We start from the raw sequence: 26,353 nt of genomic DNA, 5'->3' as shown, positions 1-26,353 counted from the left end.
TCATGCGCAGGTGAATAAACAGCACTGAAGGAATTCTTAAGAAGTTGTTGTAGCCTTTGTGTTCTCTCACTCCCTCTTCCCCTCCCTCTCAGCTCAAGTTAAAAAACCTAACAAAACAGGTCATTAATAAATGCTGAACTCCAAGCACGCTTTTTCACTTGCTGTCACATCCTTCCTTTCTGCTTATGTATTACTAATCCACAGGCAATAAAACTTGTTCACCATCCACAGTAAACTAGGTGCAAACAGCAAGCAGCCAGTGTGACACAGGTATGAAATACCATGTCAAGGCACTTGTAATTGAGAATTATTACACCATGACAGTAAACCTACTCCCATATTCATCTCTGTCCTTTTTCCAGAGAAAGTGACAAAGAAGCCCTCAAGAGACTGCCAGCTGTATGTATTCTGCCAAGCATATTTTTATGCATTCTCTCAGTCACAATCAGCAAAATCCATCATCTTATACCACACATTTTCAGAAAGTACAAGCAACACTCCTCTGGCAATTTATTTAGACTAAGAGGCAAAATCATATGCTTTTTGGATAGCTTTCTTCTTAACCTGCACAAAACATTTCAGATATCAGACAGCAGCATGAAGAGCAAGGATCCCATTCATTAAACAAGACTACAGAGGCAGCTCTGTGAATTAGGCAAAATCCACCCAAGACAGCAGCAGTGCTGTAGAACAATGTGCAGCTGCATCTAAAGGGTGTCCTCTGCTCAGCCACCAAGTTTTCCTTTAGCACTGTCCCTTTCCCCAAAACAGAAATAATGACAACATATCACATGCCTGACCACATTTACGCAAGAATGCACAACAATACTTTGGACCAAGTACCGTACTACATTTTGGAGCATTACATAAAGCCACACATTGATGTGGACAACCCTTCAAAGCTTTGGCAGCAGCTAGGAACTTTCTCATAATCTTACAAGTTTTATTCTGAATAGAATAAAACAGAATATTTATATGAGAACAAAATCCCACTCAAGAAACAGCCCACACCATGTAACATCATGCCTGCTACCAGCCAGAGGGCACCTGCACCTTGTTTTTGCCACCAGACACATTTTCACAAGCCATAGTCTTGGCAGGATGAGTCATTCTTCCGGTGTCGTGGTGAAGCAGCTGTTTTTGTAGGTGATGGAGAAGCTGCACCAGGTAACTCAGGCCCACCTTCAGCAAGGACTGGTGCCGAGGCCAGGAGAGGCACTTTCTTTCTTCCCAGGAAACCAGCTCCTTCAAATCCCATTTTCTTTTTGCTTTCTGCTTTGGTTTCATTCTCTTCTTCTGGTCCTCTTCTTTTGAGATCCAGAGAATTCTCTGGCAGGCGGTGAACCTCTGTACTGCAACACCCACCTGCATCTGTCGCGCCTGTGCCTCGCACTTCAAGTGTTGTTGATTGGACTGCCTTCCTCTCAGCTGCACTGCCCTCAGCTGTTGCCTTCCTGGCCTCTGTCTGGCTTGAATTCCCATTTGCAGCAGCTGCCTTTTCCGTTGGGCTTTTGCTGGATAAGTTAAAAGCCTGGAAGTCCCGGTAGCTGTGAAAGCTCTCTGTCCGCCTTGCTCTTGCCAAGAGGGGGCTTTCTCTGTATGGCCGCACAGAACCATACGTGGCCGTTTCGTGGATTGTTTCATGGTGCTGCAATTGGAGGCTTCAGAAAATACAAGAGCAGATGTTAGGCTGCAGCCAGTTCTTCTGTACACCATTGCTCCCACCTACTGCAATTAGCACTACAATAGCAATACACTCATCACAGCCACCACACAAAGGCTTCCAGATCACTTCAGACTCTCAGAGGATACTTAGGTCTGCACAGATACAAACCAGTAGAAATCAAGGAGTATGTGTGTGTAGTTTAAGCCACTTAAGGCATGAATTCAGAGGCTTAGCTACAGCCTTCAATTCACCAAACCTGTTTGCCTACTTGAAAAGCAAAACCTTTGGTGTCTGCAGCTGGTACCACCCTTGGTGACTTACCTGGAATTAGACTCCCGAAGCCGGTTTGGCTGAACAACTGAGGTGGCAGGACTGATGTTGGGTGTGGCACAGCGAGATGTACTCAAGTCACACTGGTCAAGCAGCTTGAGCAGCTCTTCCTCTGTTGGGCCACCAACATCTGCAAGAGAGAGGACTCTTAGAGGCCAAGTCCTTTTACTGCAGTCAGGCACATCTGAGGACACGAAAAAGAACCACAGCACAGTCCTGGCCTAACACAACCTACCTTTGTCTTCACTCTTATTAACCATGTCCATAGCTGTGGTCAGGTCCCACATCTGGATGCTGCCATTGGAATGTCCAGTGAAGAGGTAGCGGCGTGGCCGGGAGCCCATCCTGCTGGATCCTTCACATTCTCGCACAGTAAATGACGAGATGGTAGTGCAGTCAACTGCCTGGATCTCACAGATCCTGCAGGAAGAGAAATCCCACGTTACCTGCACCTGGCAGAGTTTGGCCCCTGAAGTCAGTACTGGTTCATTCATTTTCTGAGAAGGCACCAAACTTGCCATCAGAAAAAGAGCTTTTCTCCAGATGAAATTCCTTCCCCTGCATGACTGGCACACTGCTCAGCTGCAGACAATCCCTTCCCACCCCCAGTCCATCTGCACTCTAACTGATTGTTTATTAGGCAGCCCCCACATATTCTATGTCCGTTTGCTATTTGCAATGATAAGAAAGCTAAGGCTCTCACAACAATGACAGAAACCAATCCTTTCACATGCTAGACACTCTAGGAAACTAACCCGCAGAAACAGCCCATTTAACCACAAAAGTTATACAAAAAAGATATACAAAAAATTCCAAAGATGATATAGCTATAATGTAGATGTTATCTATAAAGATAACTTTTGTCATATCGCAATTGCAATTTCACTTGTCATGGCAGACCTCCATTGCTTTTTTCCCCTTTATTTTGGAAGCTTATGAGGAGTGATAAGAAGAAAAGGACTCCCAAAACTAAGCTGCTCATGCTCTGGGTAATTTGTTTTACTGGCACTTTGTAGTGAACTTTTCACCCAAGCAGTGCCAAAATAAGTCATAGTGTTGAGGCATTAATGTTTTCATCCAGATTCAAAGTTATTAGGCAAGAGTTGCAAAAATGAAGCATAGAACTGAGATGCATTGTCTTTTCTGATCTCTTGTCATCTTCCTAGCCTAAGAGGAACAAAAGCAGCTGGGGATTTGACAACATGTTTTTTACTATGTTGGCAGCAATGTTAGTAGAATATTATGAAGTCAAGCCTAAGAAAATAATTGAATAGATGACCTACAAAACAGTACCTCCATTTTAAAGGTTCTAATATCTTCAAGGCCAAGTGCAAAGAAAGAGAAACCCATTTGTGAGCAGCATAATCCCTGCCACCAACAACTTCAGCATTGGTTTTGAAATTAAATGTTAAATGGTACCATGGTTGAGAGTCACATATTCTGTAGAAGCACAGAAATGTTTGTTTTTTGAGCTCCATCATGAAGAGAGTCTCTCATATCAGACTTCTCAAAAAGCCTTTGAGGTTATAGTAATTGTTAGGTAACAGTTCTGTTACTGGCACACAGAGTTCAGTCAGAGCTGTCAAGCATAGTAGAAGGCTGTTATGTGCAACTGCATGCACTCAGCATGGAGCAGGGAGACATCACCACCCAAACAGCCCTAGTCCTGCCTCTTTCTCACTTAAAACATGGATGTACCTTTTCCCAGTTGAAGACAGCCTTACAAACAGCTTATTTGTAATGGGAACAACTTTCTGGATAAACACCTGTTGATCATCACGTTCACCAAAAGGTCCTAGAAGAAAAAAAGGAAAGATTACTTGTTTGTTTCAATCCTCTCAACTTTCCCCCCAAACAGTTCTGAAGACCCAGACTCATATGATTATGACCACTGCAATTTTAAAGTATCAGGAGCAGGAAGCCAAAGATGACCAGTAGCTAGCAAAAGCCATCCAATGGTTAGCAGTCTCTACAGATCCAAATCAGTTTTTGTTGTTCTAAGGGACACACATTCTTAAGTTTGTTGTGTGTTCCTGGAGGAATTACTATGTCAGCACAAACCCTACGTTAGGTCTCTATAATAACAGTAAGTAATTCGTTATTTTGCAGCTCCTACATGTCTAAAGGCTTAATCAGATTTCTTGCAACTGACCCCAGCCTGTGTTCACAGGGCACCCTATTCATCAAAGGTTCATTTGCAAGGCTCAGACCACCAAGGAATCTAAACTACCTGTCTACCCATATTTACCAACACACATTCCTTCATACCTTGCTACAGCAATGTGCTAGCACCCTTTGCTTCTGCAGTTGCAAGGCTTCAGTGAACTTTGTCACCACTTCAAAGTCATTTAAGAATTTTTTCCATGCTTTGTTTAACTCCAGCTGAACAGTGAACTAGAATTTGCAGTAGACCAAATGTTTGCTATGCTCATCTGCTTAATACAGTCTCCTGTGCTTTCTCTCATTCTCTAGTTAAATCAGAATTGAAATGTTACATCAGTTTGTTCAAGGGAGAAGTATAGTATCTGTGTTCTGAACACTTTTTTGTCTCTTTTTCTGTCATTCAGAGTAAGTCCTTTAAGTGTACTCACTCTCTACAGCCTAAATAATAACCCAAGTGAATCTTACAGATCCTTGCCATCGTTTCAAAGGGAGAGCAGTGCATAAGAGCTCACACCCATCATCTTGCATGTTATAGGGCTGAAGGTCTGTTAAACCATTATAAGACTAGTGAAGGTACAGGCACAGCACAAACCAGAGACATCCTACCAATGTCATTTCCAGAGCAGTAACTGCCATGACTCTCTGCTTCCTCCAGGGATAAGATTTTGAATGATGCAAGAGGGGTTGAGCCTGGCTGAGTTGAAATCATACCCCGGAACCGAGTCACAGTCCATGTCCGGACATGGTTGTTATCAGCACAAACTAGAAAGGAAAAGATGTGCATTTACAAGGGATGACAAAACATTTAGATAAACTTCTCTAATGATCATCTCTATGATAGTTTTTCCAAGACTGAGCCATCATCAATTTAGTCAATGTGAGGTCACACAGCATCTCCAGACAATTTTCTAACAGTCTACAAATTCTTGCTGATGTCCTATTTTCTAATAGTTTTGTTTCTTCACTCAGAAATTCAAAAAACTGAGATAGGTGCAACACCAAACTAAGGTCTGGTCTAGCAGCCATAGCCTACAGCCCCTCTCAATCCCCTGTGTGCAGATGCTATGACAAGATGTCATGAGAGCAGCCTGGCAGCAGAACCCTCCTCACACAACAGCCCTATTCCATTGAATTCATTCATTAACTCAGTTTTGTATATAGAGATGTGCCCTCTCCTGGTACTGAGGATTTAGCAGCAACTTTCAGGGGAACAGATGACCTCTGGGCTGTTTATTTGCAGTATAATTGGATAACATGTTTCTGTTCCTTTTTTTTAAATAACGGGATAGCAGCAGGATGTAAACCAGTTCTCTGCCATGGCCTGGCCGCTGGATTCCAGATGAAATAGGTTTTTACAGAGGAAGGAGTGACTGCATCTTCTCTGCAAGTAAGACACGTTCCTAAGCATAAGACCAGGACAAGAAGAATAGCACAACAGACACTGGGAGACTGCAGAGAAAAGAGACAGAGACAGCCCTTTGAAGTCACAGGAAGGCTTTTTCTAGGGCCAGGAGGAGATGGTGCACATTTTGCTGCAGCCCAGAAGGCTCCTTAAAGGCTGTTAAAAGAAAACTAATGCTGAAGGACCTGCACACGGCAATAAAAGTTGACATAGATACATTTGTTTACAAGCCCTTTTATTTCTACAAATGACAACCTTGGAATAAGACACAAATGAAAGAGTGAGTTGTTCTAGTATGTGGTCAAATAAAACTTGAGCCTTTCAACTGCTAAAGGCTTTGAAGGAAGCTTACTTTAAGAAAGAGGATCCAAGCAAATCTAGCCCTTCCCTTATCCCCAGATCTGTCCAATTCATTTCCATTACATGTGGGAATCACGCAAGTTATAGAGCACAGCATACAAATACTGCATTGCTCAGGAGGAGGGGAGAACCACCAATACCCATCTGTGCACGCCTTACCTGACACGAGGTGTTTCTCTGAGAGCATAATCTTTGTGACAGGGCTTCGATGAACCGTGAAGGTCTGAAAGAGCTGAGGGCCAGACCCAACAGTCTCAGGGTGCTGCACAATCACCCTCACTGCTCCAGAGCTGGTGCCATATGCAATCTCAATCCAATTGCCACTTACACCTACAACAAGAGCACAGTTGTTCCCCCAGGAATAAAAGCTAGGCGTACTGGGGGCCAGGGAAGGAGACAGCAGAAAACAGTATTTCCAAGCTTCCACAGTAAGAAAGCTATGGTTTTTAAACACTGTTTACTCATTATTTTCCCATAAACACTATGCAACTAAAATGACCCCAGGTTTGTTGGATTCCATACTACATGCTTCAACATTGTCTTAACAAAAGCCTTTTTTCCCATTGTCTCCTCCCTTCTGAAAGAAGAAATGGATGGAGTCATACAGTCAGAATATTTTGGCACTCCTCACAGTGCTATGGTCTATAGGTGCCATGTAACATTTATTTTTCTGCTTTAGTTGGAGACAAATGGGAAAGCAAAGCAAAACAGAAAGAATTACGGTTTAAAAAGTCACTGTGGTATCCATATTATTATGTGAAAGTAACCACTTTCTCCCAGTCTGGGCTCTTTTGAGTTTTACTTTGCTTTGGGTTTTTGTTGTTGCTATTGTTTCTCTTTTTAATTTAAAAGAGAACTGCACCATAATTAAAAAAGCATCATCAAGCTGCTGGAAATGTTTCTTAGCTGATTGGTTATTAAGCCAGACACAACAGCAGGGTTGTGTCTTCCCCTTGCCCAGTTCAGCACCAACTATTTCAGCAAATACAATTCATAACCTAAGTGCCTCTCTGGTGCAAAAAACTTAAAACCTACGAAGATACATTAGGCAGAAGCATTAATATAGGAATACATGTAAGTATATGTACCTACTTATACAGATTAGAGGAGTAAGGGAAAACAGCTATGCCTAGTGTTCATCATTCATTTGAAGATGATAAATGAAGAAAAATTCCTTCTTTATGTCAAGGCCTACCTTTAACCCTGCTAAGCATCAAGGAAAAGGAAATAGGAGAAGTCCATTTAGAACACAGGAAAGCACATTTCTAACAAACTCTCAGTGAAGAAACAGTGGTAGAATACTGACTTGTTTTAGGTGTGAGGTAGACACTGAGAGCTGTTATAGCATCATTGGAGGGATCATGGTACAATTCTGTCACAAGAAGGTCATTGTCTTTCATTCGAAGTGGGAATTTCTGCATGTCTGTGGGGAGGAGACATTTACTCTCATTAGACAGAGTTGTTCCGATGCAACTTAAGTCAGCTAAAGAGTGTAACAAAAAAACAGTAGCACCTCCTTTTTATTTCACCTTGCTCCCATTTCTTACCTATATAGTAGATAGAACCATTGTTACAGCCCAGCAGCAGGAAAGACCCAGCAGTATCATAGCTTGTGATAGGAACAACATCCTGAACCTAGCAGAAACAGAAAGGAAAAAATAATCAAATCAAGAATTTAGGTTGTTACTTAGTTTCCAGACATTTTTGGTGTATTTTGTTGAACACCATTTGAGTTTGGTACTGGACTCAAGCTATTGTGCACACGCTTGCATGTACAATGGCATTCTTGAAGTACTGCATATTCCTCTACCAAACTGGATCTGAAGTCCTGGAGTTCAGCAAACAAATCAGCACAACTGCTCTGCAAGATCCTTCTCTGTGTGAAGGAACAAAGCTTCGAGAGTTGCATCTAAACCATATCTTCAAAAGTAGATCTTTTCCCATATACCAGTGAGTGTGTTTCACCCTTTCTGTCCTTTCCCTTCTTCCATTTCTGACAAGAGATTTCTGGACCAACGAACTAGGTGTTACCTCTCTATGCCTTCTTTTATCCCAAGTTTTGTCCCTCTGCCTCTAGCAGATATATAATGAGGGGTAAAAATTATTGTTCCATTACAATTTCTCACTTCCAACACATAATGACACCAAGCAAACTGGAAGACAGCCCTGTCATATTTTACCTACTGATCTACAACTCAAGGTGAGGGATTACATGTGCCCTTTCTTTGCCCTCTAGGGTTAAAAGGAGTGCATATTCCTCCAAGTGGGACAGAAATTTCAAGCAAAGAAAAAGTTTAGCTTCTGCTAGGTAAAGTGTCTTATTTCAAACAATTAATTTTTGCTTTAGCACTGAGGAGGAAAAAGCCAAAAGCCATTTTATCCAGAGCACTCAAACATGTACAGTGTCATGGTATTTGTCGTGTACTCTATGTTTCAGTCAGTTCACTTAATAGACCTTGAATACTAATTAATGGACATTTCAGCCTAAGTTCTCATTTCTCTCTGACCAGCATCATCCTTCTAATTGCTACAGACACTTGAAAAATCATTTGCAAAATACTTACAATGAATCAGCTGGATAAAAGCAAAACAAACCAACCAAAGAAACTTCCCCACATCCCAAAGAGCTTGGACTCTAAACCAGTACCCCTTCCTAACTTAAGGATGGTCTGTAAGCCCCTAGATAGAAAAGATAAAATCTTTTCTTCTGCAACAGAAAGAATTGCTTAGTGTTCCTAGATAGGAACACTAGAGGTGACTCAGCAGCTGCCATCTGCCAAGATGTGAACTTTCATTAGGAAACAGAGCAATCCTGTACAACAGGCACTGGTAAAGCATAGCCAGTGAGAATCCTCACTTTGCCTAGTAGGATTTTCTGTCCCACTCTACTGCTTTACATTACCTTTTACTCCATAGCACTTAATAATCTGCTTCCTTTAAGCTCTCCTTTGCTAAGAATTCCATTACTAATGTATCTAGCATCCACACCCTCCTTCTAGCATGCAACTGAAACACTGCCAGAGGAATAAGTACTAGGGAAACCACACCACCCGTCTGCTCAAATCTCCAAGAAGGGAAGATGCAAGAACCAATAAGATGCAGAGATTAGAATCACATCTTCAGGGTGTAATACATCAGAGATCACAACACAAGGAAGAATAGATTTGCACAAATAAAAGTAGACCTTAGAAAGACATCAGCCTGAAAGAAGATGAAGTTGTTGCTCTGAAATGGAGCATCAGCACACTGTTCTACATAAACCTCTCACTGAAGCAAGTATGATTGCATCCTAAGTCCAGAGCTGTGGGCAACTCATAGAAAGCAGTCAGTCAAATATCAGATATTGTCATTAGCAATTTCAAGATCAACCCTGCCACTTTACATCTTTATGGGGTTCTTCAAGAAAAGAATATGGTCTAAAGGCATATTAAGATCTACAGGAAGACATTTGTGGGTTGTTTTTTTTTTTTTTTTTAAGCAAAGGAGCCCAAGATACAGAAAGCACCTTGAAATGGTATTGGTTTGGGTATTTTGTTTGTTTGGTTGGTTTTATGTCAGTGGGTTTTGTTAGTTTTGTGTTTTGTTGACTTTGCTTGTTTGTTTATAAAAAGAGCTATTCTCATCCCCTTGAAAAAAAACCATCCAAAATGTTTAATAGACAATATAGACCGGTGTGTATATATATAGACAATACAGACTGGTATATAAGCCTCTCGAAGATTTCATACTCTTCATAAAGAAATGCTTCCACCAAAGGAATAGTCAGTCAAACTGAGGAACTATTCAGGTGATCAGAAATATTTCTGTGGCTCCTCCAGAAATAAAGATGATGAATGGGATATCAGATTTTATTTCTTATGACTTGCTCCTTTAGAAAATACTGTTAAACACCAGCTTGCCACCTAGCATTAAGTTGTTCCTTAACAGAAGATATTGAAAGGCATCAGTAGAACTTTAAATAATGTTTTGTTTAAATCAAGGCCATACTAACCTGTCTGTCTCTGATGCAGAAGCAGTTATCCCACACCTATTATCTATGTTATTTGTTACCAGTACTGTCACTTAAGAGTCAAATCAGAACTTAGTCAGCAAACAGTGCAGCAGCCTCAGGTCAGTTCTGCCTCTTGAGATTTGCAAGACATTTTTGGGATTTTCAGTGCATCCAGGTTTTGTGCTACAAAGGTGTACATCCAGCTGCATTACAAGCTTTGTTATTTGAATGCTCAACTGTTTCTCAGACTCATACTGACTCCATGGATCTCTCTATTTAATGTGCATTCTTACAACAGGAATCAGTGCAGCCAGAAGCAACTACACACAAGACAGGCATCATTAAAGTACAGTCATGTATTTCTGTTGACAAACAGTCTCCTATTGTAAGGCAGCTTTGAAGATCCTCAGATACCAGCCTGCCTTCTTGTTTTCTTTCAGATGGTCCAGAAATTGCTGTCACACATTCCCCACGATTTTATTTCCTATGATGCTAGTGAACTTTTTACAAAGTTAGCAATCCATAAAGAAGTTTAAATACACTGGTACTTGACATTTATTTCCCCAAATTACACCACATCCTTTCATTTGAAAGCCTAAAAAGCATGCTTCTTAGCAACACCAAACAAGGCAACATTCTGCTCACAGGCACAATATCTAGGTGATAAACTCCATAACACAAGTTCAGGCTGAAAACCCTGTGTTGAGCATTTCTCACATGCTTTTAAATGATTTTATTCTCTTTTTACTAGAAAGGCATTCCAGCTTGTATAAAGTGATGTGGAACATTGAACAGACCTGCCAGTGCTGAGTCACAGCATTCCATACTCCAACTTTCCCTGTATGGCTTGTAGCCACCAGCTGGTTGCCAATGAAGAAGAGAGCGTCTACAGGCACTCCAAGACTGAACACTCCTGCAAAAAATAAAGAGGCTGTGAAGTTCATCTAAAATAAAGAGAAAAACACAGTAACAATGGAATCTCTCCATTATTATCAAATCACATTTAGTCCAGTAGCAAGTAAAAACTGGGTTTGCAGTGTGCTAGGTGAGGCACCACGCATGCAGCAAACTGGGTTCCAATGAACGGCAGTGTGGTGTCATCTCTGCTAATACCATCGTTGTTTGGAAAGGAGAAAAGAGGCAAAAGAAGTTAAAAGAGCCCTTATGAAATATACATTTTCCTACAGCCATCAGGTTCTCAAATGGTTTTAAAATAAATTTAAAAATTATATTACAGCGAACAGGAGTTTTTGTTGTTTTGTGGGTTTTTAGTTAGCTGTGACTATGAAGCCTCATTTAAGAAGCAGTAATTTCATGGGTTTTGCAAATTTGTGCCATACTTGTTTGCAATTACCTGTTAAGATATTACAAATTCTTGATGCCTTTTCTTTTTGTAAGTCCAGTCAAGTAAAACTATTTTGAAAATGGATTTCAGGAACTAAATATGACTACAAGGCTTCAGCCTTCTTCTTTGGAAAAGACCGAACAACTCAAAAGTGACCATATTTGAATACATTCTAATTTCTCTTTTAGTAGAAATACTTGAACTGAGAAAAATAAGCAGCCTGCAAAAGCCTGCTTCTTCCTTTTCATTCCCAGATCTTTTATTTGGTTGCAGTCCATAAGCAGAGAGTACAGGCTAACAGGCTCTTAAAACTTGAAGCTATACAGGGAAGCAGTTTCACCAATCGTCACATACTATTCCAATGTGGAAGATAAAACCTACCAGCAAATAAATGCTGGCCTTCCAAGTAAAGGAAATATGCCATTAAGAACATTTCACTTAATAAAAATCAGCACAGTGAGCTCTTGACAGGCATTGATGTCTGTGGTTGTAGTTGACCTTAACATCTGAGGCCTTCCACAAAATTGATCCTTTGAGCTTCCAAGTCTCATCATAGATCCAACATGAATAATTTTAATTGAATGTGGACTTGGATAGCATACCACAGTTTGTACTACTTATTGGCCATGCATTTAAAAGCTACAGCACACTCAAAAGGTCTGAGGTAATTTCCAAGTTTGCCAGCTATGAAGTCCAGCAAACTGGCCCGGTAATTAACTTGGGTTGTAAATAATTCTGGGCTATGTTTTTCTGCCTGGTAAGTACAAAAATACTGGGGATACATTACAACACCAAAGTGTCAAGCTTCATTCGCAAATTTCCTATTGCATCCTGCTCACTCTATATATTTATATTACTGCTCACTAATATACCTTAACTGCAGCAGATTGATGTTGTCAAAACAAGAGTATCCAATAGCTGGAAAATTCCTCAACATTGTTTAGGACAAATTCAAATGAACAGACTGTCATTGCCACACAAGTATCAGCCCTCTGTAACATCAAAGAAGGAATCTGAGGAAGTTGTTTTAATTATGGTGCTAAACCATTTTCCAGGGCAAAGTACAATCATTCAATGCAGATAAGATTCAGCAGTACAGGGCACATGAAAAAGGCAATAATAAAAAATCCACAGAAACAACTAGAATTGATTACTCCAGAGAAGGACGAGGTTCAAGGAAATCAAGGAAGACAGCTTGAATGGGCTGGAGGAATTTGAAGTGTCAGTCCTGCTTAGGCTCAACAATCTTGAGACTTGTCCACAGGAGAGACAACACTATATGTAATGACAGGCTCTTGTCCTAAGGGTCCCTCTCAGTAAAATAGTGCTTACAGCAGCAAGCCAGCAGCAGTGTCTTATGTAAGTAATATGGAAAGGGAAGAAAGCGCTCTGGGAGAGCTCTATCACAGAGATGCCAGCCCACACAATTTGCTGGGGATGGTGTTGCCAGGCTCCAGCAACTGTTTGGAACAAGTAGTTTCTTTCACAAGATGACAGCAATGTACTGTATCTCAAACACAAAGCAGCACTGCGAGCATTTGTCTCTACAAGGAAACAAAACAGCTATGTTCACGTTATAGCTATTAAACACAAGCAGTTTTTTAAACCAATCAACATGACCTATTATCCAAAAGAACAGCAGTACATTTTGGTCAAAGTCACTCTGACTGGGAATTTCATCCTGCAGGCACTTTCTGTCTGCTTCCCCCCTCCTCCTGCCCCAAGTGGCAATTACTCTGTTTCACAGTGTCACTTGAATGCAGTACAGCCTGGTTAGCAAAAGTCCTTGCTTCAGTTTTGTTGCCATTTTCAGTCATAGTCTAAGCTATCAGAACTTTATGATTCTGGCATATTTTAGAATTTTTATTTGAACTAAAAGTCCACTTATGTTTTTTTGTGTCTCTTTGCACTTGATTAAAAAAAAAAATCTAAGATGCTGCTTCTTGTATCTAACTGCAAATCCCAAGGTAACACAAGCAGCTAACTGAAACCTGAAAAGGCAGGAGGAATGTAATGGCAGCGTGCTTAAAGCAATGCCTGTTACAGGAGTACAGCTGTCACACCAACTCTTCCCTGTCCTTAAGATTGAGTCAACGGGAGCAAAGGAGAAGAAAAGGCTTCTCAGATCTGATAATTACTCACTGCATTTAGTGGAGATAATTTCATAGTCAACTCTTAGACACACCTTTTGTGGTTTTTTTAAAAATACAATGGAATCTCCTTTTCCATTTTGCTGACCATGATTATATATAAGAACTCTTAAGAGTCACAAGTAAAAGAGCAGTACACAGCTCACACAAGACCTTTGCCTTTCCCCATCTTCAAATATGACTTAGTGTTGTCACACATTCATGCAGGCAAAAAAAATGCAACATACATTAACATAGCTAGAAATTGCCTGAGAATCTGTCAAATAAGCTCTTCTTTAAAGGCACATGGGTCAAAACTTGAATTCGGTAATTTTGACTTTAATTAATGGCTACCATAATTCTCAAGGCTTCAACTCTGGAAATACATCTAATAATAAATTAGCTCAGCATTAAGTTTCAGAGAAAAGTGCTCACATAACCAGACTGCTGTCATACTTTGTTAGCAGTATCTACTGCCAGAGGAAACAGACATTACTGGCATAGCAGTGGTTATTCAAACACCAGGGATTAGGCTGGAGGAACTTCCAAATACTGTTCCCTTCAGTGCCTCCCAAATTTGCCCTATATTTGAACAGCAATGACTCAGACAAGCCATCAGATAGTACCAGGGAATATTTACTTCAGGAAATGTCTTGCTGTTTCTAAAGTTTACAATTGTATCCTTCAGTGCCAAGGTGCATAAGGAGTAATTCCTGTATGCTTAAAGGAATAGTGTGGGCTTTTTTTCCTACCCTGACACCCAAGTTATAAACTCAAGAAATTTTCATCTTCCAGACTCCATTTATGAACCACATTTGACAGAGAACTGAAGTATTTTTGTCATCTCTATGCAAAAATGTGGCTTTAACAACGCAAAGAAAAGGAAAGAGCAGAATCACTTTGTATCTGTAGGTTTCCACCTCCAAAGCTTAGTTCCTCTGTGTTAAGGCCTAGATTCAAATGCAAGTCTAGGGAAATCCTAAACTCTTAATTTGAATTTATACACAGAAACCTCAAACTGAACACTAAGTATTGGTTACTCAGTGCTCTTTTATTCTCCATCTCTTTGACTTTGAGACAGGATTCCTGGTGCAGAACTGAAAGAAGTTAAAACACTCTAACAGGTTGCTGCATTACAGCTTGTTTTTTCAATCTGTGAAAGGGAAATCACACATACCTCAGAACAAGGTCTCAGACTTCCTTCTAGTTAAACACACACACACAGAAGAAAAAACAAAACAGGTAATGATAGGTACCAATTTCACTGCCACTACCACCATCTTGAATGCTCCACAAGATAATGCTACTCTCCGAGGCCACTGCAACCATCTTGTCCTTGTCTCCATGAGGTCCTCCAACCACCTTGGCATTGAGAGCTACCCGCTCAATGGTCCAGTCCAGATAGGGACTGGTGAACACCTGCTGCCACCCAGATGACTCTTTGATTCTGGAGGGGCAAAGGGGAGAACAGGGAGCAGATGTCAGAGATTCAGGAACAGACAGCCCAGGCTAATCCTGAACCAGTGTGGATGATTCAGTTTTACAGTCTAAACCACAAACTTCAAATTCTAGTTAAGAACTACAGTCTACAAAGCTGCATTTTTTCACATTTTGAAGGCTGATATTGCATATTATTTCAGTGCTTTGCAGCTGCTGGGCTTTTTCTTAATATAAGCACATATGATATGAAAGTTATAAGATGAAGCCAAAAAGCTTGGGCTAACAAACACTAGATAATGAGGTTCAGTGTAAGACTTTAGAAGAAAACTCTATTAATCTCCTTATATATCATGCAAGAAACCAAATCATGCTTTAGCATGATTTGCATGGTGTAGGCACAATTTATCTTACTTAAATTCAGGCAATAATTTAGATACTTTGCAATGGAGCTAAAGCAGACTAGATCTCTGCAGTCAAGTTACAGAAAATTAAAAGCAAAAAGATATGTGTACTTTTTAGCATTGTTGCCATTATTTCACTTCAGTGTTGCATCCTGCCTGGAGCTGAAGCACCCACCCATGCAACATGCAGAAGTTGTAGTGAATAGATTTAAGAGCACAATTGCAACAGCAAGATTTTGAATGCAACCAAGACATTCTCACAAACCTTATGATCAAATTTTAAAAGATTTTTGTCATACTTCAACATTTAAAAAAAAATATTATCTTTAAGATGCCCTGTACTTTGCTCTAGAAGAATGGAGGAGGGAAAATTCCAACATTGTCTTCCTAGAGGTCCTTCAAGTTTTGGAAGAAAAAAAAGAATACAAGACTGCTACCTTGAGTCTCTGTGAAGAAAAGCAGCACTTTAAACTGGCATGTTGACCTGCACCCTCTCTCACCAGCCACTCAAGTCTGACATGGTTTATCAAAAGCATCACTCATGACATAATTTCAATGGCAAAAAGTCTTGTTAAGTAGTTTACCAGTAGTTAAGAAGGAAAGAGGCAGAATCTTTCAAAAATGACCTAGCAACCAAGGAAACAGTCAGAGATAAAATCCTAAAAAGGGACAATAAGCACAAAACCAATTGCCAATCATTGCCTCTTTCTCTGTCAGACAAAAACATTAAGCAGAGCAAGGGAATCCCCATTTAATACAAATTAAAGCCAAAAAAATTGCAGTAGTGAATATAAGTTAGATGTGATTAAAGTTACAAAGTTTAAGCAACTGAGTTAGTATTCTAAAGAGTGAATAAGCAGCAAAGTATGGCTTTAGCTTGGCAGTAAGCAGAAAGAAGCTGTTTACATTACATTCTTCTCCCCTCTTTTTCTGAGCCACAGTATGACAGCCATGTTAGATTGGTCTGGGCAACAGCTCTTGTTAAAACATTACTTTCCATCCAAAAGACAGCCACCAATTAAATCAAGACTATGAGATGTGAACTAAAGACAGCTTCTGTAATGTGGAGCTGTTGCTTATCTTCACCTGATCTTAAAAAATAGCCAGTTTGTTTTCAAGACATTGAAGACATTTCTCAGCAATCCAAGTGAAGCAGCAAGTGTTTAACAGATCTGCTCAGCTAAAAAAAACCTGAAGACAAGGTAGCAAAATTATGTAGCAAAAATTCATTAATTTTCAGCTGATAAAAAAATTATGTAGCAAAAAATTCATAACTTCAGCTGTTTCAGCTTCCTTGACAGTGTAACATCACAGATTGTTTCCAAACTAACAGCAGGAAAATTTTTAAAATTAATTTTCCATTGAAAAGCTTGCTTTAAAACAGTTGTATTGGAGTCAATTTGCAACTTTCCCAACAGTATCAATAAGTGATATCAAAGCAAAATTTGAGTTCCTATCAAGCTTTTTATTTTCACCAGAAAAAGCGCAGCAACTCACATTTATAGGATGAGACTGAATGCATTTATCTACTGCTATTTCAGAGTAAGCATTTGGCTTTGCTCTTCACCAACAATAATGATTTTTTTCAGCTTCCTGTAAACTCTATTCCTACCTGTAGCAAACAGCAAAATGGGCATAGGCAGCTACTATCCAATTGTGGTGGCCAGCTACTATTAGGACTTTGCGTGGGTCCACAGGAAATCCTAAAAACAACAAAGCAGAAGTCAGGCAAGTGACGAGTATCAGATGAGCAGCGACATCTATAACAGGATAGAGCTCTCTGCTAGGATGTGCAACAGAAACTTTGATAATTAAGTTTTCAAGAATCATTTTCAGCAAGATTCTAGTTCGCACTATTGCTCCTCACAGCTTTGGTATGCTACAGAACTAATGCTTGTAGAATGTACCTTTTACCTCCTTTTACCCAGGACTGCCTGCTTCCAAACCTCTAGCAGCTCACTAAGAATCAGCAATTCATATCCTTCTTTTATATTACATAGACTTTAACATAGTCTAGATTTTCCTAACAGCGCTATGATTTACAGGATTATGACAGAAATACGACACTTCTAACAGCATCATTTTGCTTGCAAAGTCAAAAGCTGGAAAATGACAGAATTCAGGTCTATCTCACTTACAATTTTTCTCTGCAGACTACCTTTACTCTAAAAACTTGACTCTTTCAGGGCAAATGAGGCACCAAGAACAAGGAAGAGGTAGAAGAGCAGGAATTAGGCCCTGAAAAAAGACCAAAGAGACAGTGGCCACTCTGGTTTTTATTATGGTTTTAGTACAGTATAAGGCATTTGTCTTCATGCAGTCTTAGCCATGCTAAGACTGCATGAAGAACTTTGATTTGCCTTTCTCTCAAGCCTGGCACCTGGACTGTGAAGCAGAGAGCCTTCAATACTCTATAGGGAGTAATCTTTAACTAAGTATTCAACAATTTTAACCAGGCAAACACAGAATAGCAGATATAAACCAGATACAGCCACACAGTTCTTATTTCCCAGGGAAAAGCATCTTTGCAATTCGCTTTGGTTTTAAAACTGACACTCCTCACCTAGTCTGACTGTACTTTCCCCCGTACCAGCAAGTGTAGGCTGGACACCACCTCCGTGCATCTCACTCTCACTCTGACCCGTCCTGATGTCAGTCGGTGGCCCAGTAGTATTATTTATCTTACGGCTGGGAATGCCTATTAAAAAAAAAACAAACTGGTTTGTGTCCCTCTTTAAACTTTAGCAGTATAACAGACATTAGTTCACTTTAGAAATACAGGTTAACACTTGTGCATTTTGATGAAAATTTCATTTGTCTGCTACAAGAAACAGGCAATGCTGTAACACTGAAATAGGAAATGCTTTTGCTCTCTATGTTGGCATTCACCATCTAAGGAATTACCTTCAGAAAACCTGTCAATAATTGGCAAGATATCCTTTCGACTTCAGGTTAATACATGAAATGTGTTTATCTCTACAGGGAATTTTAAAAGTCTAACAGGTACTCATGTTGGTAAAGGAAAGCTCATTAGTGGTGATTTGTCACTAGGCAATAGGACACCCAAGGTAACTCTACCTTCAGAAAGAAGAAAGCACCCCATGCTGATGACACTAAATTGAAAGGCTCCTGAAGAGCCTCTGGTCTAGTCTACAACCAAACACAGCCTGCCACCCCCTGCCCAGTATTCTAAACTTGCTGTTTGTTACAGCACAGAGATCAAAGTCCTAGGTTTAAATCACAGCAAACAACATCAGACCATGAATACAAGAATACCTGGAGGAGGTAGGTAGCCATGAAAAAGGACACTGCCACAAGATGAGCGTTCCAGTTCTTCACATAGTAGCAATCTTCTCACTAAGGAGGAAACCCAGATATGACCACAGCTTTCACTTCCTCGGAAGCGTTACATTATCTCAAATGTTCTTCCATTTTTAAAAACTTTTACTTTGCAAATCTTCAGGGTCACAACTACCCGGGATTTGTCAGTAGACCATTACTACAATAATAATTATAAGAGGAGCTCACATTAAGAAAAAATAATGTTACCTAAAGGAGTGATTCCATAGAATTCAGCTTCGTGCCTGAGAACATTAATACTCACTCCCCTACAGAAATAGGAAAAAAACCAAAAACCAACAAGAACAAAGTGAGCCAATACTTTGAATATGAATGCTTGCATACAACTGGATATTACAAATCTAAATATCAGGCTACCTAACAGTTTATAGAATTACCACAAAATGCATTCAACATGTTGATGTTTGAGATTTCAAAGTGATCTTAATTTGAGTCAATTTTCATTAAAATAAAGATATAGAAACAATAAAGAAATATACTGCAAGAAGTGGTCTACATAACAAGAATCTACTAAGAAAACAATGTCACCATTTCTGTTTCCACCATGACATACATATACTCTAGGCCTGGCCCAACATCTCTGAGGGAGATGAGCCACATATCAGACACCCAACTAGATGAGTAAGATGAAATATTCATCTCTTGAACACACACTTTGGATTGCAATGAACTTCTTACCGTAAGTCTAACTCCTTTGTGCGAAGAAAATTTAAAATGGGTGCAAATGCTGCTGGATCTCGATCAATAAATATCTGCAAAGAAAAATTTCTGTCCTTGAGTAGTGTTATGGAGCAACCATCAACTAAAGTGCTATTTTATGCTGAATGTGGGGAAGAGGAGTTGAAGATGAGGAAGTGAGCCGACAAACAAAACTCAAAAGTTTTTGAGCATCTTCTTCTCATTATTCTACTGCCCACTAATTAAACATTCCTATAGGACGTATACACAAACACCATTGCAAATAGATGGCACTGAATAAATCTGTTCTTTAGGTTCTAGTCTCCACAAAGGACAATGGATGCTTTCACTTTCTAGCATGTGTTCAATATGCAGTAACTGTAATAAGATCTTAAGACAGGTTTTGACTTTTTTAAGTTCAATTACCACCAAAACTACCTCTACACTTTTAGCAAAGTACTGTGTGCCTAATTATTGCTGGACAAAGAGTACTGTAACTATAGTTTCCTGTTTAAGAATACCATACCCACAGACTGAAATGGCCGTGGCTACATGTTTTTGCCAAAAAAAAAAAAGTGACATTTCCACGCTGGATTACTCAACTACACATGCAATGCCTGTCTAATGAAAATCACACCTCGCTGCAATACAGCAATTAGCATTTGCTCTCTTTAAGAAAAGCAGAGTTGCTGTTTCTGCATTACCTGTATAATGCATAATTAGCATAGAAGTATAAACATTGTTTCAAGCTAAGGGAAACTGAACAAAGATGAGAAGCAAGAAAGCCAGAGGTTGCACTCATTTTCAGTGAAAGTTTAGCCTGACTCAGGCAGTGTAATTCCATTAGCACCCACAGTGAAAATGCTTTAGGAGAGAACCTAACCAAAAGCATAACATTGAATTAATGAGTTACAGCACGTTCATTACTCACAGCACCAGTTTCATCCTTTAGTGTTGAAATTCTTCCGCTCAGCAAACTGAAAAACAGGAAATCTTCATCAGATGTCCCCCAGAAATGCACTGACACAAACATAGTGTAGGAACACTCTGGGTCAGTTAGCTCTCTTTGGTTACTTTCTGGTAACACAGAAAGTTTATCAGAGCAAACAAAACAGCTAGAATGCTGGAGGAGTGAAATATCTCTCCTGGACGAAGGAGAAGTGTATGCACACCTAAGGATGCATCATAAGGGCCTTCAGATTTCCAAAGAAAATGGACACAAGACCTAGCCTGAAAGGATGTAAAAGTTTTCCCAGGCCCTTAGAGGGCTGTGTAGTTTGTTAAAATCTAGTTAAATTGGTAAAAGCTGCTGAAGCAAAAATGATGAGTAAACAACCCAGTCTGTAAGTACAAAAGTGGCGTGGGTTCATTTTTACACAATTCTACTTCAAAGTTCTTCTCCCATCAGATCAAAGTACTTTTTCTCCAGACCAATATAAAACACAATGTCAAAATCTCATTTTACAGGTAAGATGGACACCAACAGCTTTCACTTAATTATGGACGACAATTATCTGAGATTTTCCAGTATTGGATAACTTCCGGAACAACCTCCTTAGCATATTTTGTGTTGAGGGACTGAGGAGTAGCATGAGACTTCCTCCTTGTGCCTTTCCTTGTATGCCTCAAAGAAGGTGACATTTCCCTGGCATTTCATTTATCTGAACATTTCAGTAAAATAGGAACAGGAAATGCTGCATATGTCAGCTGCTAGGCTTTTATTGGGAAAGACATCTAGAATATAAAAATTAAATGTAAGGAAGAAAAATTGCCAACATTCAGGTCTTCCTCTGTGGCTTTAGGATTAACTGGGGTCATAGGGGTACAGCAGCTGCAGAACAAAATACAAACCTACAGAACTAGTAATGGCACTGATGTAAATAGAGGATATTCAATAATTCAACAGCTTCTGCATCACAAGTCAAAACCCTCAAAACTTTGAGGTGACTCAGAGTAGAGCAATAACTCAAAAAAGGCGCAGACCAAACAAAACCAAAAACGTTAAAGGCACTGCTAATGCATATGGCCAGTAAGATCACAAGTGGTAACAGAGTCACAGTCAGTGGCATGCCCCTTTCCTGCAGAACTGGAGGTTATTTCCACAATACTCCATCTGAAAAGTGACAGCTCCTCAGCACATAGAAGCTGCCATGGCTACACTCAAGCAAGAAGATGCCTCTTGGGCAACAGCTTACTTCAAATGAATCTGTCCTATGGCTTGAGATGAGGGAAAAAGCACTAATACTATTTACAACATAAATTAAGAACTGAGAACATTTTTTTTTTTAATGACTGTTAATTTGTGTTTGTTGAATGTGATGATATATTACAAATACCTGGAAAAAAATGAGTCTGGAATCCACATCAGTGTTTGTCTTGATGTGCTGAACCTATGAAAACAAAGTTACAAGTTCAGAATCAATTGTAAAATTGAAAGCAAGACTCCTTTATCTAAAATTCCTTGATTTGCCCTACAAAGCTAATATCAAACAGGTTTGGGAAGTCTGAGATGTTTAAAATACCTGCAACAAGTCAGAAGTTACAGACTCTTTGCACAGATTGTCCTAAAGCATGAAGCAAGACCATCTGGAGACCACACAAGTAACATTCCTTATATGTTTGTAACACACTGTCCCAAACATCCTGTATTTCCTGGTTCCCACACTTCAACATTAATGCTTGCAAAAAACCTTCCACAAAACTCAAACACTGCTCCACACACAAAACCCTAACAGTAAAATATATACTTATCATCAGTGCGCTGTATTTGTCAATGACTGCATGCTACTCTGCTGCTTAGGACTGAAAGGGTGCTGCATTATGCACTGCAAAAGACTACAGTGAGGTTCAACTTAATATTTGGTAGGAACATGAATTATTTGCCATTTTGGTATTTGGGCCCCTCTTGGGGAGGAGGGAGGGGTAATAACAATAACAGTTAAAAGAAAAAAGCATTATTTACCCTGAATCATATTGTGAAATAATACAAATTATAATATTATTTATGATGCCAGACAATACTTTACATAATAAATAACTATGGATCATTTTATACTACTTCTGATTTAACATGAAGGAAGACAACTGAACTGGCAGCTTGGACAATGAGCTCATGCTCTGCATCACTCACTGGCTGCATATACCCTCTTACTAGTGCCATGACTAAAAAAACCTCTGGTGACCTCTTCATTAATGGAAAACAAAAAGGATATGCAAAAGTAAAATTCCATTGCAACTTGCCATCTAGTACATGATTACAAAATACAAAATTTTTTGAATAAAAATACTTAGTCATACTTTATATAATTTTCACAGCTAGTATTTTCCAGGTTTGCAGGGGGGAAATAAAAGTAAACAAACCCCATTACTTTATGCCCGCAAAGAGGCAGAAACACGGAGGCTATGTGGAACTATATAAAACATGGATTGTGCATCTGCTCACTGCAAACAATGGCAAATCTGTTCTTAACAGAAAAGCTACAGTGTCAGTATGCACAAAGCATGCACAAAGCCTTTTTAAAAAAGAATAAAAAACACTCCTCTAATATACTTCTAAGTAGTTTTGCTCAGCTTATCAGTAATACAGGTCACTACCTCTGTCTAAGAGTATGAGATGATCCATTTAACTATATTACAGCATGTGAAAACAATGAATTTCATTAATTCTATCCAGAATTAATCCAGACACTGCTTGTTACTATAGGGATTGATGCAGCATCACCATCATCCTCTTTCAATTTTATCAGCGTGTTCAGACAGCCCCAGGATTTCCTGTCTATAATTTAGCACTATGGTACCAGCTTAGCAAGCAATAGCTCATACTAACATATACTTTAGAACTTTCAACACATAGGCATTAATCTATGTAAACAACCAGACAGAGTCCTCCTTTCCAGATGCAGAAAGAAGCTTAGCCAGCAACATTTACATGCACTGGTGTATCTGCAGCTCCATGCAGCAGTCAGACAGGCCTCATAAAAGGAAAACTAGGCAAACCCAGGGCAAAATCCTCAAAAGACCCTTAGCATATACCAGTTTAAATTATTTGAAAGAAAATATAGGCAACTGGAAACAGATGTGACAAGTGAAAGCTACAAAACAACAATTTTCAAAGTCTATTTTCCTCGCAGAGTTACATTATAACCAGAGAGAGATACAGAGTCAAAAGAATTCACCCAATTTGATACAGTAATTTCTGTGAACATTAACTTCAACAAGACTTACACTCACAGGAAAGGAACTCACTGAAGTTGTGACCAGGGAGTGACAGAGCCATCACACACAACAGAGAAGTCCTGACCGTCCCAGGGGGCAGTGGGGACCTCGTGTCTGAGCATGGAAAAGCTGGGGTCTCTGTAGTACGTGCTCCACAGTATAACTTGTGTCAGAAATAGAGGAGAGTGCTCATTTCCTCCTCTTTCTAGTGAGAGTAATGAGAACTACTAAAGAGGAGGAAACATGTACAGTACCCTACTCTTACCCACTTGCTGTGCACATCATCCACTCCATCATCAGCTAAGAGTCACCTGCCTTTGCAAACTGAAAAACACGGCTCAGGTGTAGTTTTCAAAGGACATCATGGGTACTACAAGGGAAGCTGAGCTTGCAAAAGACCAAAACTTCTCACACAGAAGTACTACAGTGCAGAGTCTCTCCATTTAAGGGGAAATATCCATGCACACATTTCCTTTTACTTATATCCAAACGTTGACTAATTTGCCTCATTCTTCCCACCTCTCTGTATAGGCAAGCCCTCTGAGGGTGTGTATTTCTTCCCTGATTAGTGCCCTTTCCATAATTCTCTCTTCTCTGCAGAGGCATTTAATAAGGAAAGCAGCTTTAAGCTTCCACAGGTAATAAAATCCTAAAAGTTAAACTGGCCTGTAATTTCAGATACAGAGTTCACTGAAGAACCTTATGCAGCATAACATGAAATCTCGTCCAAGCCTACATCAAAGTTATCCTGAAAGTAGTATTACAGGTGAGTTTCTCCTGTCTAAGTTACAAGCAGTTTCTCTGGGTTGAACCAGGTTCTTAAAGTCTTACTAAAGCAAAGGAATTCTGCATCGATTTCTATGGCACTCCGGTTTAAGAAAGGCTGCAGCACACAATTTAGTTACCAGATCAAGCCCATGCTCTGAGTAATGCAAGAAAATTCTTAAAATAGCAGTAGTAGTTCTTACTACTTATAGCTGTCTCCACGTTGTGCATGATACTTGGGAAAACACATTACTTCAGTTTCCACGAGCTACAGTAATCTGAATGATTTCATGCCTGAGCATTTTGACAGGAATGTTTGCACTGTTTATCACGCAGATTCTGACTATAGCTGTCCCACAATTCTCTGCCTCAGCCTGCCAAAACCTCTAATCCGCCAGCTTCCACACTTCCAGCGTACATCTGAAAACAATACAGCTCTTTATTCTCGTTGATGCCAGCAGTATCACATCAGCGATTTTAATATCTTACTCTCTGAGGCTGCTACACAGACTGTTCACTAGAAGCCTACGGATGTGACGGCAAAGCAAAGCTTCTATCCCCGAAGAAGCAGCATTCCAGGAGTCTCTAAGCTGTCTGTAGAGCCGGCTGTCCTGGCGGACACGCGGAGCTGCCAACCCGCCCCGTGTCCGCCTCGGCCACCCCCGGCCCGCAGAGCGCTGGGTGAACGCTCATCCCGGCCGTGCCGGGGCAGCGCCGGCGCGCAGAGCCCCGCGGGGCAGTCCCAGGCGGGCCGGCACCGCCGCCCTGCCGGCCCGGGCCGGCCGAACCCCGCTACGGCCGGCGGGCCCCGGCAGGGCCGCCGGGCGCTGCCCCTCGCCCGGCACGCCGGCCCGGCCCGGCCCGGCCGCTCACCTGGTGCCGCCCACGTTGAGCTGGATGATCTCCCCGCTCCCGGCGCCGGCGAAGCCGCCGCCGTTCCCCGCCATCTTCCCCGCCGCCTGCTCCAGCCGGCGCCCGCCGCCGCCTCCCGCCGGGACCTCGCGGTCGGGGGAAGCAGCGGCGGAGCCGGGCGAAGGCGGCGGGGAAGGAGGCGGCGCGGGATCGCCCAGCGGCGGCCGGGGCAGGGTCGGCGGCAGGCCGGGCTGCGGCCCCACGGGCTCCCGGCGCTCAGGCGCGGCCAGGGGCGGAACGGGCCATGGCAGCACCGGCAGGAGGAGCGGGGCCGGCGCGGGCCGAAGGGCCGCGGAGCCGTGGCGGAAGGCGGGCGGTGCGGGAGGCGGGGCCGGGCCGGCTGCGGCGGGAGGAGCCGGCAGCGCCCGAGGGCAGAGACGCGCCCGGAAGGGGCCGGCAGGGCCCGCCCGGCCCGGCAGCCGCGTCACGCCCGGGGCACAGGGGCCGCGGCAGCGGCGTTGTCGTCTGGGGCTGTTCTAAAGGAACGGGGAGCCCCCAGCGACCCCCGCCTAAAATAAAGAGAAGGGCAACGGAGCCGGTGAAGGATCTGGGAGCGCGAGTCCTGTGAGGAGCAGCTGAGGGAGCGCGGTGGTCTAGCCTGGAGAAAAGGAGGCTCAGGGTGACCTTATGGCTCTGTGCAGGTCCCTGAAAGCAGGGCGTAGCCAGGTGGGGTCGGTCTCTTTCAGGCCGCCAGTGACAGGAGAAGAGGCCACAGCCTCAGGCTGCAGCAGGGGAGGTTAAGGTTGGACCTTAGGATGAATTCCATCACAGAAGGGGTGATCAGACATTGGAATGGACTGTTCAGGGAGGTGGTGGAGTCACCATCCTCAAAGGTGTTCAAGGAAAGACTGGATGTAGCACTTGGTGCCTTGCTTTAGTTGACGGGGTGGTGCTCAGTCACGAGTTGGACTTTTCCAACCTAATTCTGTGAAAGCCATGACTAGAGTGAGATCTTACTTGGCCTTGCATCCTCCTACCGACAGGCACCCCAGGCTTAGGAGCTCAGGCCCCTGGTAAATGTCAATTCTGTATGAGAGAGGCATGGAAAAAGAAAGTTCCTAGAAAACTCAATGAGAAGGCAGTGAGCAGACTGTAGAGTTTAAAGCCTGATGGTTGCAGCCTGCAGTCATCAATCAAATTCACCAATTAAAGGACAAAAATATTAGACATGACATATCCAAGCCGACAATGCAAGC

At 41.4% G+C, this 26,353-nt stretch overlaps 1 protein-coding gene across 2 annotated transcripts; it reads right to left on the bottom strand.

The window, feature by feature from the left end:
* Positions 1-487: 487 nt before the first annotated feature.
* Positions 488-25,469, bottom strand: KCTD3 (potassium channel tetramerization domain containing 3). 2 transcript variants are annotated; one of them, XM_084202417.1, is made up of 18 exons: positions 25,119-25,469; positions 21,602-21,655; positions 20,197-20,242; positions 19,266-19,339; positions 18,777-18,835; positions 18,504-18,584; positions 17,791-17,925; positions 16,840-16,930; positions 14,643-14,833; positions 10,710-10,825; positions 7,469-7,556; positions 7,228-7,344; positions 6,081-6,251; positions 4,766-4,921; positions 3,695-3,791; positions 2,232-2,416; positions 1,988-2,126; positions 488-1,661 (listed from the first exon to the last, which is right to left on the bottom strand). In XM_084202417.1, exons 1-18 carry the CDS (start codon positions 25,190-25,192, stop codon positions 1,079-1,081), a joined length of 2,457 nt encoding a protein of 818 aa, XP_084058543.1. In that variant the 5' UTR covers positions 25,193-25,469; the 3' UTR covers positions 488-1,078. The 2 variants fall into 2 exon arrangements, with proteins under 2 accessions (XP_084058543.1, XP_084058544.1); XM_084202418.1 differs by having other exon boundaries at positions 17,818-17,925.
* Positions 25,470-26,353: the final 884 nt, after the last annotated feature.

This window comes from Fringilla coelebs (assembly GCF_963513975.1).
Source record: "Fringilla coelebs genome assembly, chromosome: 3".
NCBI lineage: Eukaryota > Metazoa > Chordata > Aves > Passeriformes > Fringillidae > Fringilla > Fringilla coelebs.
Note: the sequence above shows the minus strand (reverse complement) of the source record. Positions and strands in the feature narration are given on the sequence as shown.